The sequence below is a fragment of the Microcaecilia unicolor genome, chromosome 2 (genome assembly GCF_901765095.1).
Source record: "Microcaecilia unicolor chromosome 2, aMicUni1.1, whole genome shotgun sequence".
In the NCBI taxonomy this organism is placed as follows: domain Eukaryota; kingdom Metazoa; phylum Chordata; class Amphibia; order Gymnophiona; family Siphonopidae; genus Microcaecilia; species Microcaecilia unicolor.
The window spans coordinates 72,614,797-72,634,219 of NC_044032.1; the positions used below are offsets into that span (position 1 = coordinate 72,614,797).

The window sequence follows — 19,423 nt, forward strand, 5'->3', positions numbered from 1 at the left end:
ATGTAAGAGAGTAAATAAAAGCAAGAAAAAAAGGAAATTGATATGGTTCTCCAAGCAAGTGACTAAGAAAATAAAGGCTAAATAGTTGGCATTCATAGAATACAGAAAACCTCAAGAAGAGGAACACAGAGAGGAATGAAACTGAAAGAAGTCAAGAGTGAGAGAGAGACGTTGGCGAAAGTGCGAGTGGAAGAACAAATCGCTAGAATGCAAAGAGGGGCAACAAGAAATTTTTCAGTTATATTAGTGAAAGGAGGAAGACTAAAAATGGAATTGTGAGACTGAAAGATGCCGTGAAAACGCTATGTGGAGAATGATGAGGAAAAAGCAAACATGCTAAACAAATACTGTCCTGGAGAAGGACCCCAATTGACTGGCAAAGGTACATATGAGAATGGAGAGGATATAGCACTGTTCACGGAAGAAAGTGTTAACAGCTTGGAAATTTAAAGGTGGATGAAGCCATGGGACTGGATGGGATCCATCCTTGGATATTGAGGGAGTTCAGAGAAGTTCTGGTGGCTTCTCTTAAGATTTGCTTAATAAATCCTTTGAGACAAGGGAAGTTCCTTGGAATTGGAGAAGAACGGATGTGGTCCCTCTTCAACAAAAGTGGTGACAGAGAAGATGCTGGGAACTACAGGACAGTAAACCTCACTTCATTTATTGGAAAAGTAATGGAAGTGATGCTGAAGGAAAGGATAGTGAGTTTCCTGGAATCCAATGGTCTACATGATCCGAGACAACATGGTTGTACCAAATTCAAATTGTTCCAAACGGATCTTGATTGAATTCTTTGACTGGGTTACCAGAGAATTGGATCGAGGACGTGTGCTAGATGTAATCTACTTAGATTTCAGGAAAGCCTTTGACACAGTTCCTCATAAGAGGCTCATGAATAAATGTGACAGGCTGAAGTTAGGTCCCAAAGTGGTGAACTGGATTACGAACTGGTTGATAGATGCCAGAGGGGTGGTAGCTAATGAAATTCACTTAGTGGAATGAAAGGCCAGTAATGGAGTGCCTCAAGGATCGATGTAGGGGCCTATTCTGTTCAGTATATTTGTGAGCGACATTGCCGAAGGGTTAGAAGGTAATGTTTGCCTTTTTGTGGATGAGACCAAGATTTGTAACAGAATGGACACCCCGGAGGGAGTGTAAACCATGAAAAAGGATCTGCAAAAGTTAGAAGGATGGTCTAATGTTTGGCAAATAAAATTCAATTCAAAGAAGTGCAGAGTGATTCACTTAGGGAGTAGATATCCAAGGGAGTAAACATCCATGGGAGACGTGCGGCGATGAGAGGCTGATATTCACAGACAAGGAGAGGAACCTTGGGCTGATGATATGTGAGGATATGAAGGTGACAAATCAATGTGACAAGGTGTTGGCTGTTACCAGAAGGATGCTAGACTGTATAGAGAGAGGTGTAACCAGCAGAAGAAAAAAGGTGTTGATGCCCCTGTTCAGGTCGTTGGTGAGGCCCCACCTGTAATATTGTGTTCACTTTTGGAGGCTGTATCTTCTTATAGATGTAAAGACTTGAATTGGTCCAGAGGAAGGCGACAAAAATCATATTGGAATTGTGCCAAAAGACTTGCGAGAAGAGATTGGAAGACCTGAATATGTATACTTTAGAGGAGAGGAGGAACAGGGGAGATTTGATATTGACGTTTAAATACTTGAAAGGATTTGAGGTTGCTGGGTGGTAGACTTAGGAGTAATGTCAGAATATTTTTTTTCACAGAGAGGGTGGTGAATGCCTGGAATTTCCTCCCGAGGGAGGTTTTGGAGAAGAGAACTGTGTCGGAATTCAAGGTGGCATGTGATGAACACAGGTGATCTCTAATTAGAAAATGAATGGTAGAAAAAAACCAAAGTTTAAAGGTTTGCATATGTGTTTACATGTCAAGTGGTGCTTAGATAGCAACTCTGGCTATATCAACTAAGGCCAGTTCTGTTCTGGCTTGTATGGTCTGAGTCCCACATATGGCTTAGGTTGGTCTGTAGAGAGCTTCTATAGAAACTCAATTAATTTGGAATGTGAGGACAGTGTCAGGCAGACTTTATGGTCTGTGTCCCGCAAATGACAAGATGGATTTGGCTAGGCTTTTGACGGCAACTCCTGTAGCTGGAACATAAGGATAAAGCCGGGCAGACTTCTACTGTCTTTGTCCCTGAAACAACAAAGAAAGACCATGATCAAGTATATAATATCACGATCATTTGTTGATTCAGTCTATAACTGAGAACGAATGAAACTGTTGGGCAGACTGGATGGACCATTCAGGTCTTTATCTGCCGTCACTTACTATATTAATATGAAAAGGGATGGCAGAGGGGCGATATGATTGAGGTCTCTAAAATCTTGAGCGGTGTAGAACGGGTAAAATTGAATTGATTTTTCTCTCTTTCAAAAAGTACAAAGGCTACGGGACATTCAATGAAATATTTTTAAAACAAATAGGAGGAAAGTTATTTTCACCCAAAGAATAGTAAGCTCTGGAACTAGCTGCCGTAGGATGTGGTAACAGCAGTTAGCGTATCTGGGTTTAAAAAAGATTTGAACGAGTTCCTGGAGGAAAGGTCCATAGTTTGTTATTGAGATGGACAAGGGGAAGCAAGCATGGAATGTTGCTACTAATTGGGTTTCTGCCAGGTACTTGTAACCTGGATTGGCCATTGTTGGAAGCAGGAAACTGAGCTAGATGGACAATTGATCTGACCTAGTATGGCTATTGGTATATTAGTATGTCCATAATGAAAATACCTGAGATAGATTTGCATAGAATGCAGGTAGTGAATGTACATTTATCTTGTGCATATTCATTTTGAATACTCTGAAAACCTGAATGGCTATTTGTGTCCCAAGAAGGTCACTGGAGCAAGAAGCAAAACCATGGGTAGTTGTTTTTGACCTTCTAAAACTGAGGGCTAGATGCATCAACCAAACGTTAAAAATCTAAATCGTAAAAGTGCTTAACGAATTTGAAACAATGAAGAATGCACAAAAAAATCAGCTCAGAAATGTTCGGTGCGGTATTGAAAAGTACAATGTATCAAGCGTTCGTTTTCCCCGTCGTTAATTTGCTCCTTAAGCATGCGCAGGGCAGCAACAAACATATTAAACCTACGTAGGTTGCTTACGTCAGACTTGGGCGTGCGAGGGGGGGATCCCGACCTGCAAGTCTTTTAGCTGTCTGATCTAGCAGAAGAGTGCAGTTGAAGATAACTCTAAAAAGAACGACCCTCGTAAATCCCCTTTTGTAACAAAAGACCTCTTTGCAGCTTGTTTACAGTACTGGGAAAATTGGCTTTAGGGGATAGCAGAGATTGTTAATTTTCAAAGCTGTGGGAGAAGGGGAGAGACAGGATTTTTAAGCTGCAGGGAGAAGCAGTGTGTTTTGTTTTGTAATGATGCAGGGGAAAGCGGAGAGCCACGTGTTTGTGTTTGTATCTCACTTTTCTTTTTAAACATGCTGGCTTGGATTTTAATGGTGCAGGGGGCAGCGGGGAGATGATAGCTCAGGCCTTAACGACAGGTCTGAACACACGTAAAATTTCTGACGGTAAATGATTCGTTGCAATCATCGGTATGGTTAGTGCATTCCGAATTGTCCACATTTCAATGGTATTTTCTCCTTTGCATTCCGTTTTCGTTAGCTGCTTGCTTCATAGGAAAAAGGCCTTTAATGCATGCAACGGTTAGGAATTTCCTTCGTTAAAGGGTTGTTAGAAGGTTATTAAGGTTTAGTGCATCTAGCCCTGAGTTTGCAAAGGCCTCTTTCTCAGTTATCCATTGTTAGTCTTTCAGTAACACATGAATCACATATGCGGCAAACTTTACTTAACCATACATTCTGATTTTAAGAATGTAGACATGAAATATAAGGTCCATTTTTCACCTGATTTAAAAAAAAAAAAACCCAAAAAAAACCAACCCTGTTAATTCAAAGAATCAACCAAGTTACCATGGATTCATCTGCTGCTGATGACAAGGAAGGGAAAATTAGGTTCTTACCTTGGTAATTTTCTTTCCTTTATTCACAGCAGATGAATCCATGATCCCTCCCTGGTTGACTCAGTTTTGTGTTCAGTTTTTCCTGCAGACATGTTCCCTCATTGGGAGAAGTTGGAAAACAGTCTTCAGGATTTCTGTTCTACTACAGGAGGTTGAGTTTGTCCCTCTTTTGTGTTATTGCTTCTGTTCTGGAGCGTTCGTTCGCTGTGAGGAAAGTTCATGTTATGCTAATTTTCCCTTTCATATTTTTGGGATTGACTATATTTGATTTTTGTTTACACTTTTGTCTCACCCTTGGGATTTTTGTTTTTACCAGTGGCAGTGTGTCAGAATCTCCGCTGGTGTTTCCATTGAGCAGTTTGTTGAGCAGGATGGCTGCTGGACTTGCCTCAGTGGACGGATTTGACCACGGATGCCAATGTCAGGAACTGGGGAGCCCTTTGCTTGGGCCACCTCACACAGTTTGTGGGCCATGAAGGAGGCGATTTGCTCGATCAGTCTGTTGGAGACCAGAGCAATTTGTCTATCTTTGATCGACTTTCGGAGTCTCATCGAGGGCAAGACAGTGCGTGTCTTGTTGGACAGTGCTGTGGCAGTGGTGTACATCAACCCTCAGGGCGGTATAAGGAGTTCCAGGCTGGTGTAGGAGACAGTTGCACTCATGAAGTGAACAGAGAGATATTTAATGGAGCTGTCGGCCTTGCATGTAGCAGGAGTCCTCAATGTGCAAGCGGATTTCATCAGTTGTCATACCCTGGATCCAGGGAAATGGTCTCTCAGCTCGGAGGCGTTCAAGGTGATAGTTCAAAGGTGGGGCCGATGGGTGATGGACCTGTTGATATCTCAGCAGAATGCAAAGGTGCCGCTTTTCTTCAGTCGCAGAAAGGGGCAGAGGTCAGAAGGCTTGGGCACACTGCTTTACCTGTGGCCAGCGGACCTTCTGTATGTGTTTCCTCCCTGACCGCTTTTGGGCCGTGTCATTCAAAGGATAGGAGAGGCATGTGGGGCTGGTGATTCTTGTGGCATCGGATTGGCAGGGGCAGCCCTGATATTGAGGTCTAATGTGTCTTCTCGTAGTGCCCAAGCTTCGGCTTCCAGAATCAGTTGGATTTCTGTGCCAAGGGCCAAGAGTCATACCGAATCAGCACTATTTTGTCTTACATCTTGAGAGGGCTCAGCTAAAAGCACGTGTTTACTTGACGGAAGTGATGGTCTTGCTGTCGTTCTAATTCACTAGCTTATGTTCATATCTGGAGAATTTTTGAGGCCTGGTGGTGATGATCATGTAGTCCTTCCTCTGTGGACTTCCATGTCACAGGTTCTGGATTTCTTACAAGATGGCCTAGAAAAAAGTCTGGCCTTTGCTTTGCTTTAGGTTCAGCTGGTGGCTTTGGCTTCTTTTCGGGAGCGATTGAAGGGCAAGCCCTTGTGTAGTCATCTGGACGTGGTTAGGTACTGAGAGGTGTAAATGTTCTGCGTCCGCCCCCAGCGGCCTCCCTTTCCTTCTTGGCATGTTAGTCTGGTCCTCTTGGCACTCATTCCTTCTCCTTTTGAGCTGTTAGTTTCTATTTCCATCAAGGATGTACCTTGAAGGTGGTGGTCTTTGTAGCTTTATTGTTGGCGAGGAGAGTGTTGAAATTGCAGGCTTTGTCCTGTAGAGAGCCCTTTTTGGAGTTCCTGGCAGATCCTGTAGTTTTGAGACCGGTTCCCTCATTTGTGCTGAAGGTTTTGACGGCCTTTCATGTCAATCACTCTGGTCCTTCCAACCCTGGGGGCCTCCACAGGTTCGGAAGAGCAGAGTTCTTTACGTAAATTAGATGTCCGAAGAGTGTTGTTGGGAGTATGTACGGCGAACAGAGGAGTTTCGCTGATCGGACCCCTTTTTTTGTTTTGCTTGGCAGTAGTCGTAGAGGTTTGGCGGCTTCTATGGCTTCACTGGCTAGATGGATTAAGGAAGCAATTAGTTGGGCTTACATTCTGAAGCACAGACCTATACCAGAAGGGATTTCATCACCATGGAATGCACATTGCGGAGTACCTCAAGGTTCCTCATTATCACCAATACTCTTCAATATAATGATGTCCCCTTTGGCCAACTTCTTATCCAGTCAAAGTCTTCACCCGTTCATTTATGCAGACAATGTCGCAATTTATATCCTTTTCAGACATGACCTTTCTGAAATCTCCAGTGAAATCATGCGCTGTCTGAACATCATGGATTCATGGGCTAACTTATTTCAAAACACAGCTGCCAGGCTGATATTCGGCAAAACATGATTCAATAGCGCTAAACCTCTCCAATTAAAACTGCACTGGCTCCCAAACAAGGAACGCATTACCTTTAAAATTTGCTCTTTAGTCCACAAGATTATCTACGGTGAAACCCCAGGATACATGGTTGACTTGATAGATCTTCTGACCAGAAACAGAACCAGAGCGTCATGTACCTATTTGAACCTCCACTATCCAAGCTGCATTGGACTCAGATACAAATCAACCTATGCATCCAATTTCTCCTACTTAGATACACAAATGTGGAATGCACTACCAAAGAGTGTGAAAACGATCCATGACCATCCACTTCAGGCGATCATTAAGACCTATCTGTTTTGTAAGGTCTACTCTACTGACCCAACTTAAATGCCTCAACTCTGCAATGCATCAAAACCTTACATCGTATTGGACATTATATATTCCTTATTTTCTTGACCCTTATTGTACTTGTATACCCTTACCTTACCTGACCCTTATTTTATACTGTATTTGTTTAACATCTACCGGACCTGGCGATCGCCTTTACGGTATTATGTAAGCCACATTGAGCCTGCTAATGGGTGGGTTAATGTGGGATACAAATGTTACAAATAAATAAATAAGTAAAGCACATTCTGCGAGGGGACAGGCGGTGTCCTGGGCAGAGGTTTATTTGCTCGGGTGGATATTTCTAAGGTGGCCATGTGGTTCTCTTTACATTCTTTTGTCAGACATTACAGAGTGGATGTCCAGGCACATCAGGCTGCAAATTTTGGTCAGCTGGTGTTGGTGGGGCTGTTTGGGGTCCCTTCCATAATGGACTGCTTTGGTACTTTCCATCAGCTCTGTTGGGCTTGTCTGGAGGGACTCAAAGGAAGGACAAATTAGGCCCTACCTGCTAATTTGCTTTCTTTTAGGCCCTCTGAACTGGCCCAGCTCCCATCCTAGACAGCTTGTAGTAGTTGGTTCGGTGGTCTTTTGCTCTTTGCGGAACAATAGTAGTTCTTTAAAAAAAAAAAAAAAAAAAAAAAAAAATATATATATATATATATTTAAAAACAATACACTATTTATTCATTCACAAACCTAAATTAATTTGTGATTTGCGTTGGTCTTTTGCCAGTATGCTTTTTGCACTTTGTGTATGTGGGGCACAGATGGTTTCTTTCTTTTGCTTTGTTACTAATATACTGAGACTTGCTAGGGCTGAGGTGGGCTCTTATTGGTGCTCACAAGAAACATTGTTCTCAGTCTCCACCTGCTGGAAGGCATGCACAACCATCAGTTCTGCTGGACTGGTCGGATGGACTAAAGGAAAGCAATTAGTAGGTATGACCTAACTTTTACTTCTGCCCTCCCTCCCCCATTCTACGTGTAGCAATTATACTGACCTCAGAACAAGTTTCTGCTGCTAAATTGCATACAGTTTTACTCACGGGAAGTTACCTTTTATTTGCATTATTTATTACTCCAAACAAGCACTGTCTTCTCCTGCCAAACTCAAAATCATTATTCCTCTGTGTGAAAATCGATGAGCACTTAGTCTCCACCCTTTCCTATTCAGGACATATTAGATGCTTCACTTAAACTATCTTCCAAACGTATCTTTCCTTGTCATCAAGCAGATGAAGCCATTACGTATGGGTTATGTCCATCAACCAGCAGGGGAGTTAGAGAGCACTCAAACTTTCACAGTGCCCTCTTGGCCAGCTAGCTCCACTGCCTCTTCAGTATTCTCTATCTCCCTTAGCAGGGTGGCTGCAGCTTGTTCGAGCTCCAGAAAAATCTGCCGGGAGGTGGTTCCTGGCTTGCCAGTTGTTAACCGGGGTGTTGGAGGCAATAGCAGCTTCACTTTAAAGGCACATAGGTTAGCCCTTTCCCTGCCTTACCCATACATCTGTGGATGTGGACATATTGCCTTGCTTTCCCTGTCCTTACCCACCAACAGTGGATGCAGGCATATAGGTTCGCCCTTTCCCTTCCTTTCCCACTCATCTGAGCCTCCGGAGTCTTCAATACCTCTGCTTTCCTCACAGCTTAAAAAAAAAAAAAAAAAAGTCGCGTCGCGTTTTTAAACGCAGAGACGCTGGAACAGAGGTTTTTGACCTGATTTTCAGCAGGATCGTAGTTGTATACTAGATCCTTTGAGGTAAGAGTGTTTTCCAACTCCTCCGGGGTGGGCCCGCGATCGGGGCGATTTTGGTGCGAACCGCCATTTTGGATTTTACCGCCGTTTTTTCGGCGATGGCTGCGGACAATGTAAAGCGCTGTTCCACTTGTGGCAAGCGCAAATCAGCAGCAGGGCTCTGTAAATCGTGCTGTATTGGCGTAGGAGCCGGCCCGAGCATGGCGAGCGATGTTTCTTCCCGCTCTGAGCTGGCAGCGGGCGCCATTTTGCTTACACCACATGGCGCGGCCTCCGTGGACACGGAGAGACCTGAGCGGGTGGGGCACCTTGAGATGAGGTTATTTCAGGAGTGGCTAGCACCGGACAGAATTTGGGTGCCCAGGGTGAGATTTTCTCCTTGGATTTTGTGCTTTTGCTGCATAAAGCATACATGATGAAAAGAGCCCTCCCTCAAGGGTCGCCTGAGGCTCTTCTGATTGCCCCCCCGATGGATTCTGGCCTGGGACTGCCCAGTGAGGTTTTTTTCCCGGATGCTTGGCCTAAAGATAAGCGCAGAAGGGGTAATTCCCCTTCAGATTGTGGTGTACCTTTTTCCCCCCCGTGGTCGGGGTGTGAGGATTCGGAGAACTCTGACAGACGTTCTTGGTCTGAGGAACCAGAGTCAGATGTGGATTTACCACAGGATCTGGATGATCCCTTCGCGGTGAGGATTTTCCACCGTGATGAGCTGCCAGCGCTTATTTCAGATACCCTGCAGGCCCTCTCGATTGAAGATCCTGACAGTGGCATGGCCTCCTCGGGTAATCCCAGGATGGCTAGTACCAAGAAAGCTGCTCGGGCCTTCCCTTTGCATGACTCCATCCTAGAGCTTGTTTCGGCTCAGTGGGCTGACCCCGAGGGACCTTTGAGAGTTTCCAGGGCTATGGGGCAGTTATACCCTCTGCGTGAGGGACATATGGCTCGTTTTCAAATGCCTATAGTGGATGCCCTAGTCACTGCGGTGACAAAGAGAACTACCCTCCCTGTTGAAGGAGGTGTTGCCCTGAAGGACGTTCAAGACCGTAGGCTGGAAACAGCGTTGAAACGGTCCTTTGAAATTGCAGGTCTCACTGTTCGGGCGTCTGCATGCAGCTGTTATGCTGTGAGAGCCTGCCTTGCTTGGCTGCAACAGGCAGTAGCTCAGCCCGGAGATGGAGCGGAGCCCTTCTTGGATGTGGCTCCGCGGATGGAGGTGGCCTTGTCCTTTCTTGCTGATGCCCTTTATGACCTTGTCAGAGCTTCGGCTAAACAAATGGCAGTAGCAGTGGCGGCTCGCCGTCGTCTGTGGCTACGACACTGGGCAGCGGACATGGCCTCTAAGCAAAGGTTGGTGAAGTTGCCTTTTCAAGGACTTCTCCTATTTGGTGAGGAGTTGGAGAAAATTGTGAAAGGCCTGGGTGATCCAAAACCCCAGCGCTTGCCCGAAGATAGGCAGAGGCCTTCCTCTAAGGGCCAGGCGGTCCACTCCTCGTACAGACCTTGCTTCCGTGAAGCTAGAAGGTACTGCCCGGGGCGTTCTGCTGGGTTCACTTCACGTGCCCGTGGTCAGCAGAGGAACTCCTTTCGCTCGGACAAGCGTTCCGCAGCTGGTGGCTCAAGACCAGGAGTTCAGGGGCGACCCTCTCAATGATGGTGCGCCGGCCCTCTCCTCGATGCCTGTCATCGGAGGACGGCTTTCCCTCTTTGTCAAGGAGTGGGCCAAGATTTCCTCAGATCAGTGGGTTCTGGACCTGATCAGAGATGGATACAGAATAGAATTCAACGCCCCAGTAAGAGACGTGTTTGTGGAGTCCCGATGCGGTTCTGCCGTCAAACGGGCGGCGGTGGAGGAGACTTTATAAGGTCTGATTCAGTTAGGGGCAGTGACCCCGGTGCCTCCCGCCGAGCAAGGCTGTGGCCGATACTCCATCTACTTTGTGGTGCCGCGAAAAGGTGGGTCCTTTCGCCCTATTCTGGACTTAAAGAAGTGAACAAGTCCCTGAGAGTGCGGCATTTCCACATGGAATCCCTGCGCTCCGTCATTGCGGCGGTTCAGCCAGGAGAGTTTCTCACGTCTCTAGACCTGAAAGAAGCTTACTTGCACATACCGATTTGGCCCCCGCACCAGAAGTTTCTGAGGTTTGCGGTGTTGGGAAAACATTTCCAGTTCAGGGCCTTGCCTTTTGGCCTCGCCACAGCTCCCCGAACCTTTTCGAAGGTAATGGTGGTAGTAGCTGCTTTTCTCAGGCGAGAAGGTATCAGGGTTCACCCGTACCTAGACGACTGGCTCATCAGAACAGACTCTGCAACAGAGAGCTTACAAGCTACAGCCAGAGTGGTCTCAGTACTGCAATCTCTAGGCTGGGTCGTCAATATGGCCAAAAGTCACCTGTCCCCTTCACAATCTCTAGAGTTTTTGGGGGCCAGGTTCGACACAGTCTCGGGCTATGTGTTCCTACCCGAGCCAAGGCGGTGCAAGCTTCAGAATCAGGTCCTTCTGGTCCTGAGGATGCCCCGCCCGCGAGCTTGGGACATTGTCCAGCTGCTGGGATCGATGACAGCCACGATGGAAGTGGTACCCTGGGCGAGAGCGCACCTGAGACCTCTACAGTATTCCCTACTCCGGAGATGGTCTCCTATTTCTCAGGGTTACCAGTGCAGACTTACTTGGCTCCCCGCGGCCTGTCTCAGCATGGAGTGGTGGCTCTCGGACAGCATGCTGCGGCGAGGAATGCCGCTGACGCTCCCCGTTTGGTGCCTAGTGGTAACAGATGCCAGCCTGAAGGGCTGGGGCGCACACTGCAAGGGGAAGCATGCCCAGGGTCTATGGACACCCGAGGAGTCGGAGTGGTCCATCAACCGCCTAGAGTTGAAAGCAGTGTTTCAGGCGCTTCTGGCCTTTCAAGTGAACCTGGAAGGATTGGCTGTCAGAGTGATGTCGGACAACACGACAACGGTGGCCTATATAAATCGACAAGGCGGAACAAGGTGCAGAGCACTAGCCGCGCAGGCCGAACTGATTTGCCACTGGGCCGAGCTGCATCTTCAGTGTCTGTCGGCAGCTCATATTGCAGGTCAGAGCAATGTGCAGGCCGATTATCTGAGCAGGCATCAGATCGATCCAGCAGAATGGAATCTGGCAGACGAAGTATTCCTGCAGATCTGTGCCAAATGGGGCAAGCCCGTGATGGATCTAATGGCGACAAGTGCCAATACCAAAGTCCCGTGCTTCTTCAGCAGACGGAGAGATCCTCGCTCGGCGGGGTTGGATGCCTTGGCTCAACCTGGTTTCTGGGTCTACTTTATGTGTTTCCTCCATGGCCCTTGATAGGGCGCCTGCTCTTGCGGATTCGGCTGCACCCAGGAGAAGTGGTCCTCATCGCCCCGGATTGGCCAAGGAGACCTTGGTATGCAGACCTCCAACAGATGCTCCTGGAGGCTCCTCTGCCGTTACCTCTGGTACCGAACCTGTTGACTCAGGGACCGGTAGCCATGGAGGACGCCGGCCGCTTTGGTCTTACGGCATGGCTATTGAGAGGGCGCAATTGAGGGATAAAGGTTATTCCAATAAAGTTATTTCCACTCTCCTGCAAGCCCGCAAGCGGTCCACTTCCGTGGCTTATGCCAGGATTTGGTGCCTGTTTGAGTCTTGGTGTGCTTCCAGAGCCATTGTTCCAATGTGGGCTCCTGTCTCGCCGATTCTGGACTTTTTGCAGGAAGGTGTACAAAAAGGCTTGGCCTATAATTCCCTGCGGGTGCAGGTGGCAGCGTTGGCCTCCCTTCGTGGTAAGGTGGAAGGCGTGTCTTTGGCTGCTCACCCAGATGTGGCACGGTTTCTTAGAGGGGTGCTTCGGCTCCGACCTCCAGTGCGAGCACCCTGTCCAGCTTGGAACCTGTGGCTAGTTTTGAAAACCCTACAGGCATCTCCTTTTGAGCCGCTTCGGCGAGCATCGGAGAAAGACTTGACACTGAAGACCGTTTTTCTGGTGGCCATTACCTCGGCGAGACGGGTGTCAGAGCTCCAGGCGCTGTCCTGTAGAGACCCATTTTTGCAATTTTCAGAGTCCGGAGTCACGGTTCGGACCGTGCCGTCCTTTATGCCTAAGGTGGTTTCAGCCTTTCACTTAAACCAGCCTATTTTCTTGCCCTCTTTTTCAGAGGAAGAGTTTCCAGAATCTTTTGGGCAGCTGCACCTTTTGGATGTGCGCAGGACTCTGCTGCAGTATCTGCGAGTTACTAACTCTTTCAGGACTTTTTATCATCTGTTTGTTTTGCTATCCGGTTCTCGCAGAGGGTCTCCAGCGGTCTAAGGCCACTATTGCCCGCTGGCTCAAAGAAACTATCTTTTCAGCTTATCTGCTGGCCGGCAGGGTTCCGCCTGTAGCCTTTAAGGCACATTCTACTAGAGCGATTTCTTCCTCTTGGGCTGAAACTGGAGCACTCTCTCTTCAAGAGATATGCAGTGCAGCAACATGGGCTTCTAAGCTCTCCTTTGCCCGACATTACAGGCTGGATGTGGCTGACAGGAGGGATGCGCGTTTTGGTGCACATGTGCTAGCGCGTGGTGTGGCTTGTTCCCACCCTATCTAGGGATTGCTTTGTTACATCCCATACGTAATGGCTTCATCTGCTTGATGACAAGGAAGGGAAAATTAGGTTCTTACCTTGGTAATTTTCTTTCCTTTAGGCATAGCAGATGAAGCATGAGCCCTCCCTGTATGATTGTCTGTATGCTGTGAATCTGTTTTTCAGGTTCTGTTCTAATTTCCTGAAGTTCCTTCCTTTGGAGAAAGTTGGAAAACAATCTTCAGGATTCATGTTCAGTTTAAATTTAGGAGGATGTGTTCATTCCCTCCAGCTTGTTTTGGAGAATGTGTTGATTCTCTCCAGGAGGCGCGGTGTTCCCCTCCAGTTCTATAAATAGGAGGATGAGTTCATTCCCTCCAGTGTGTTGGGAGGATGTGTGATTCCCTCCCAGGAGGCGCGTGTGTTCCCCTCCACTTATACAATAAGGAGGATGAGTTTATTCCCTCCTTTATGAGTTCATGCCCTTGTGATGGGCCATCGTTCGCTGTGAGGAAAGCTCTTGTGATTCCCATTGCGGTTTGCCATACTGCTTGGAAGCTTCAAATACTGAAGAGGCAGTGGAGCTAGCTGGCCAAGAGGGCACTGTGAAAGTTTGAGTGCTCTCTATCTCCCCTGCTGGTTGATGGACATAACCCATACGTAATGGCTTCATCTGCTATGACTAAAGGAAAGAAATTACCAAGGTAAGAACCTAATTTTCCCATCTTGTTGGGCAGACTGGATGGACCATGCAGGTCTTTTTCTGCCGTCATTTACTATGTTACTATTGAGCCAAGGGGTATGAAGATTTATGCATTCATGTCTTTTTGATTTCTTATTTTAATTTCTTTTTCAGTATTTCTATTATTTTTGTTCCATTTTGAAAAAGTGGCATATGTTGTGTAGATCAGTGAAACAGATTCCTCCTTTAATGTATTTTCCTTCACATGTTTAGGCAGCAGAATGTGAAAAATGTAGAGGTGTATGAAGGTTTTTTTGTGTCATTTTAATTTTAAGAGTAGCTATCAACTATCCTCAAGGTTGTTTTTTTTTTTTTTTTTTTTTGCTGCTTTTAGTATTGCTAGGCTTGCTTTCTTGTAGTGGTACCTATTCTTCAAAAAGTGTAAGAATAAAAAATTTGTCACTTTGTATTTTTAACTTATTGTTTTTTTTGTTTGTTTGTTTGAGCATCAAATATTGAGCTTTTCTATGCATATTAAGGTGCTTCACATGTCTAAATAATGCCTCTTGGAGCTCTGATGTGGAGATCCAGGCAGCTCAAACTTATGCTGAGGGATAGAGTGAATACATGAAAAGAGGTGCTGGTAAATTTAAAGCACTGATATTTTCTTGAGAATAAACCAAATGCATTAATAACCAATGATTTGAATTATTTAACTACCAAATCTATCCACTTTTTTTGCTAAAGCTACTAGTATCATGATGATATGGAGTTTGACCAAATTTTATTCTTTGTACTGTAGATTTTCACCACCTTTAATACAGTGAAACCTCGATTTTTCGTCGATAATCTGTCCGAAAACAATCGGGAAAATCCGGAAGAAGCGACGAAAACCGAGGCAATTAACGAGGACACCCAAAATTGGGAGAAGGACGTCCATCTTCCGATACAATTTGGGAGATGGACGTCCTTCTTTTTCGATGAAATCCAAGGCAACCAACGAAAACCGAGGCAAATTTCTAGTAGAAAAATTCAACGAAATCGGAAACCGACGAAAACTGCAACGAAAACCGAGGTTCACTGTAATGTCAAATTCTAAATTGATTTCAGCTCTTTTTAGGAATGCACTAATTAACAGGAGTGACCTGGCAGCAAACGAAGCTGATGAGAACTATGAAATAAATTGCTTTTCTTAAAAATGGATAATGCAGACATGAATGGTGACAGTTTAATAAGCTGAATTTGACTTAACACTGTTTATTCTGTTTAGTGTAGATTTTTCTGCTCTAAAATTGTTTATTTGTATTTAGTAAAGGTTTCAGCATCCAAAAAGTGTGCTAAATGAGAAGTAATAGACTGAGCTGATTTTAGTGCAATTTGTATGCTAATGACCTGCTTATGGATTATTTCCAATGTAGGAAAGTGCTTTAAAAATGAGCATTTCTGACTTTAGTGGAGTCATTAGAAGTTAAAAAAAAAGTCAGCAAAACCTGAGATCTGTTGGAAACTAAGATTCTCAGCAGCCTAAGTCGTTTACTAAGCTGCGCTGTAGGTGCGCTAACTTTTTTGCACGTGCTAATACTAGAGACACCCATATATTCCTATGGGTGTTTCTAGCGTTAGCGCTTGCTAAAATGTTAGCGCACCTACAACACAGTTTAGTAAACGGGGCCCTAAGTTTGAGACTTCGACACCCACCACTTATCCTGAGCAATCCACCCACTAATTCACTCCCCACCCTGCTACTTGCCTACTAATCCAACCCAACCACCCTCCTATACAGCCATTTAATCTCTCGCCTATAGATTTATCTACAATAAGGGTATGATATGGAGGGATATTTCAGAAAGAGGATGGTGGCTTAATAGGTGGGAGTTTTAATGCAGGGATGTGCATGAGTTTTCTTTTGTGACTAGGCAGAGTCTTGCTGCCTTGTGTTCATTCAGTTCTTAGCTTCCACCTCTAGCCATTGAAGTTAGATTGGAAGGAAAGGTAATCTGATAGCATACAATTTTAATTGTGCTTCATGGATCCCATTACTTTGTTATATCTGAAATAAAGTAAAACAAAATTAATGTGGAAGTAAAATAAAAAAAGTTTTAAATTTTGTGGTACCACACCAAGAACTGACATATGAAAAAATATTCTATTAATATATTTTTAAAAAATCTTGGGTAATTATGGTGCTGGCAAGAGCATCTCAGTTCTCAGGTTAACATAGCATATGGTGCAGTTTTGTATACTTGTAAAATTCTTGTCAACATTGCAGTATGATAGTGAAAGTTACTTCTGGAGGTTTAGTTTCATTAAGCATGCAAACTGAAAATATACTTGATTAACATTAAGAATATTACAGCCTGTATATGTCTGTGTAATATTTCCAAAGTACACAGACATATACACCATAAATTAGTTATAAATTTGTCATTTTTTTAAAATATCGGGTAATGTGTTGCTATTCTTCCTACAATTCTCCTGGACTCCTAGAAACAGCTTTGTTTCATTTAGTGATATTGCAGGCACGTTAGAGTGCATCAAAAGAGTGATGTGTTTATTTTAAAGTGCTTTGACAAAAAGTGGTGTATAAATTGAATTAAACAGTATTACATCTAAGGCATTCCCGGTGTTCTCCAAGTTTAAATTCTTGCAGATAGTAATTGGACTTTTATGAGCAAATACCCCTACAAACTATAAGCATGTTTGAATGTGACATTTTTGTTGTTATATAGTTTCTAAAGTAATTTTACACTTGTTTACCTTTTATAGGGGTGATGATATCCAGTACCAAGCTTTCTCAAAATTCCATGCATGGTAGTCCTGCATCTTCCAATACCAACAAACCACTATCCTACATAGCCCTTCCAGGTAATAGACTGCCAACTTCTCTATACTTTTTATTAACCATTTTCTTGAATGTTATGAAATGTTTTATCTTGAGAATAAGAATGACTCCAACTTAACAGTATAACACAAGAAAACTCAATCTGTAAATCATGGATAAATTAGTCCTCCTGTAAGGAAATGGAGAAAAAGACCTCTGTGACCTATTCAAAAAGAATTACTCACCTTTACAGCAAAAATCACCGTCATTGGTCAGAAAAACTCCATTTCTAAACAAAACACTCCAAAATGGTGATAAATAATACAAAATCTTTGAAAAAATACACAGCAATTAAATATAACGCAGAATAAACTCACTGAATTATATAGAGTGTACTATGCTGTCTCATAAAGCTAATGAAGAGTGTTATGTGCAGGAAGAGTCTTTAACAATTACAGTGGCTAGCAGAATCTTTAGAATGAGCACTGATACCTTTTCTCCATTTCCTTACAGGAGGACTTTTAATTTATTTGTAATTTAGAGATTGGGTTTTCTTGTGTAATATTGAATTTTCCATTTGTACCTTCTAGCTTTTTTTTTGTTTACTTTATTCAAAGTAATAGTTCCATCTTAATTTGTTGGAGAATGGTGCCAGGTGAATGGTTTCAGCTTAGATGAAGTTCATTCTGTGTTTGGACCATTTGAAATATATGTTAGAACATAGTTAAGCATCCCAAACTGGTGGGTCATGCCACCCTACCAGCAGAGGAAGGCAGAGATTTTCCAGCACATCACCAATATAAGGAGTGGTGTAGCCTGGAACTTGCTTGTAAGGACTGGTATGGAATCTCCTGAGGTGGTGTGGCTGGAATCTAGTTAGGATTAGTTTTAGGATGGTGATCTTAGTGGCCATTGTATGTAGGTGGATGTGGCTGTGCAGTTGGTCTCATGACTTGGCCTCCAAGGAGAATTTGAGCAAGATCCCTTTTCACAGACAGTTGCTATTCAGTGAGGACTTGATCAAGGACCTAGTTGAGGCATTGCCTCAGAGATTGCCTAATGACCAGTTGTACTTATCCAATAAAAGGGATGGGGAGTTGGTCCTGTCCCAAGGATTAAGGCAGATTTCAGTTGAGCAACTGAAGTATATTGGTCTGCTGTTCATCTGGCAAGTCTCAGAAGAACCAGCCCTTTTGTGGGGCTAGGAGAATCTGGATCAAAGGAAGAGCAACTTCGTTCTTTGGTGTGGCGGGCCTCTCTTGGGAGATTTATTTGCTATCTTGTATGAAATAGAATTTAAGGGAAACAAGAGGAATAGATGTGCGAAAATTTTTAAATAGGCAAGCGGCTTAAGTCGTCAGCCAAAATTGGGTGGGAGACGGGTGTACACTGTGATGGAGGAGAAGAGATGCTTACTTATTCTCTTCTAGGCCCTTTTAATGAGCAACTCAAGAAATGAGGGTTGTCCATACAGGAGTCAAGAGATGTACAAGTGGGGGGAGGGGGTAGTACGACAGTTTCTTTTGGTCCTTCATCCCATGTTATGATGTGATGTATTTTTCATTAAAACGCTTCCCCCTCAAAGAGTAATTAGTGGCAGTCAAATATTTTATTTAGCTTCCTGTCTGTTTAAAATGCAGTTTAAACCAGGCTGTTGTAGTTGTGTTCAAAATAGGTGCTAGACAGAAAAAACTCAGTCCTGTGTGGATCACTAGGTGATGAGCTCCATACTGGTTGTTTTTTATTTGCAAAATTAGAAAACAGGTCTCCCAATACAGTCTCTCTTCACTGTCTTACCTTTTTTTTGCCACAGTCTTCCCTCTTTGCTTCCCCCTTTATGCAAACTCTCACTTTTTTCCCAGATCTGTACCCTTCTCTTCCATACCTTATTGCTGTATCCCCCCGTCATCTTTACATCACATTCTTCTTCTGCATCTCATTCACTCACTTTGATACTCCATGTGTCTTACAAACTGTCAGGTTGCATCCCTCCTCTCTTCTCAAAAAAATTAGAAATAGCATATATTCCTTGTCATCCAGCAGATGAATCCATTACGAGTAGGCTGTTCATCAACCAGCAGGGGGAGATAGAGAGCACTGAAAAACCATAGTGCCTCATGGTCAGCTAGCTCCATCTGCCTCTTCAGTATTCTCTATCTCCCCAGCAGGGTGGACGTAGCTTGTTCAAGCTCCTTCAGAAATCTGCCTGGGGGTGGCTCCTGTGCTGTTGCCAGTTGTAGCATGGGTGTTGTGGCTGATGTGGCCAACTTTAAAAAGGCACTAGGTATGCCCTTTCCCTGCCTTACCCGGTCCCCCGATGTGGATGTAGACACATAGGCAAGCCCTGTCCCTGTCTTTGCCCACGCTGTGGATGCAGACACATAGGTTCGCCCTTCACCTGCCTTTCCCACGCTACTGATCCTCAGGAGTGGAAAAGTTGCCTCTTGTGCTGTTGCCTCCAACTTTCCTCACAGCGTTAAAAAAAAAAAAGTTGCTTCGCGCTGTAGCACTGCGATCCAAGAAAAAAAGGCTTTCCTTCAGTTTGTGCAGCGGATCGGAGCTCTGTCGACTCGATCCGGAGAGGTAAGAGCATTTTGAAGCTCCTCCAGGATGGGCCCGGCGTTCGGGGCGATTTTGGCGTGAATCCGCCATTTTGAATTTCCCGCCGTTTTTTGGCGATGGCTTGCGGAGGTTGTAAAGCGCTGTTCCCATTGTGGCAAACGCAGATCAGCAGCAGGGCTTTGTAAATCGTGCTCTTCTGACGTCAGAGCCGTCCCGAGCATTGCGAGTGAGGTTTCTTCCCGCTCTGTGGAGCTGGCAGCGGGTGCCAATTTGGAACAGCATGGCGCGACCCCCGCTGAGGCGGAGGGTAGCACATATGAGTTTATCTTGTTGGGCAGACTGGATGGACCATGCAGGTCTTTTTCTGCCGTC

At 44.8% G+C, this 19,423-nt stretch overlaps 1 protein-coding gene across 1 annotated transcript in view; it reads left to right on the plus strand.

Moving 5' to 3' along the window:
* Window positions 1-19,423, plus strand: part of NIPBL (NIPBL cohesin loading factor) — a 1,064,356-nt gene that overhangs the window by 122,820 nt on the left and 922,113 nt on the right. The window contains 2 exon segments of the mRNA XM_030191924.1: window positions 16,435-16,494; window positions 16,497-16,533. Of these exon segments, the coding sequence (XP_030047784.1) occupies window positions 16,435-16,494; window positions 16,497-16,533 (97 nt within the window).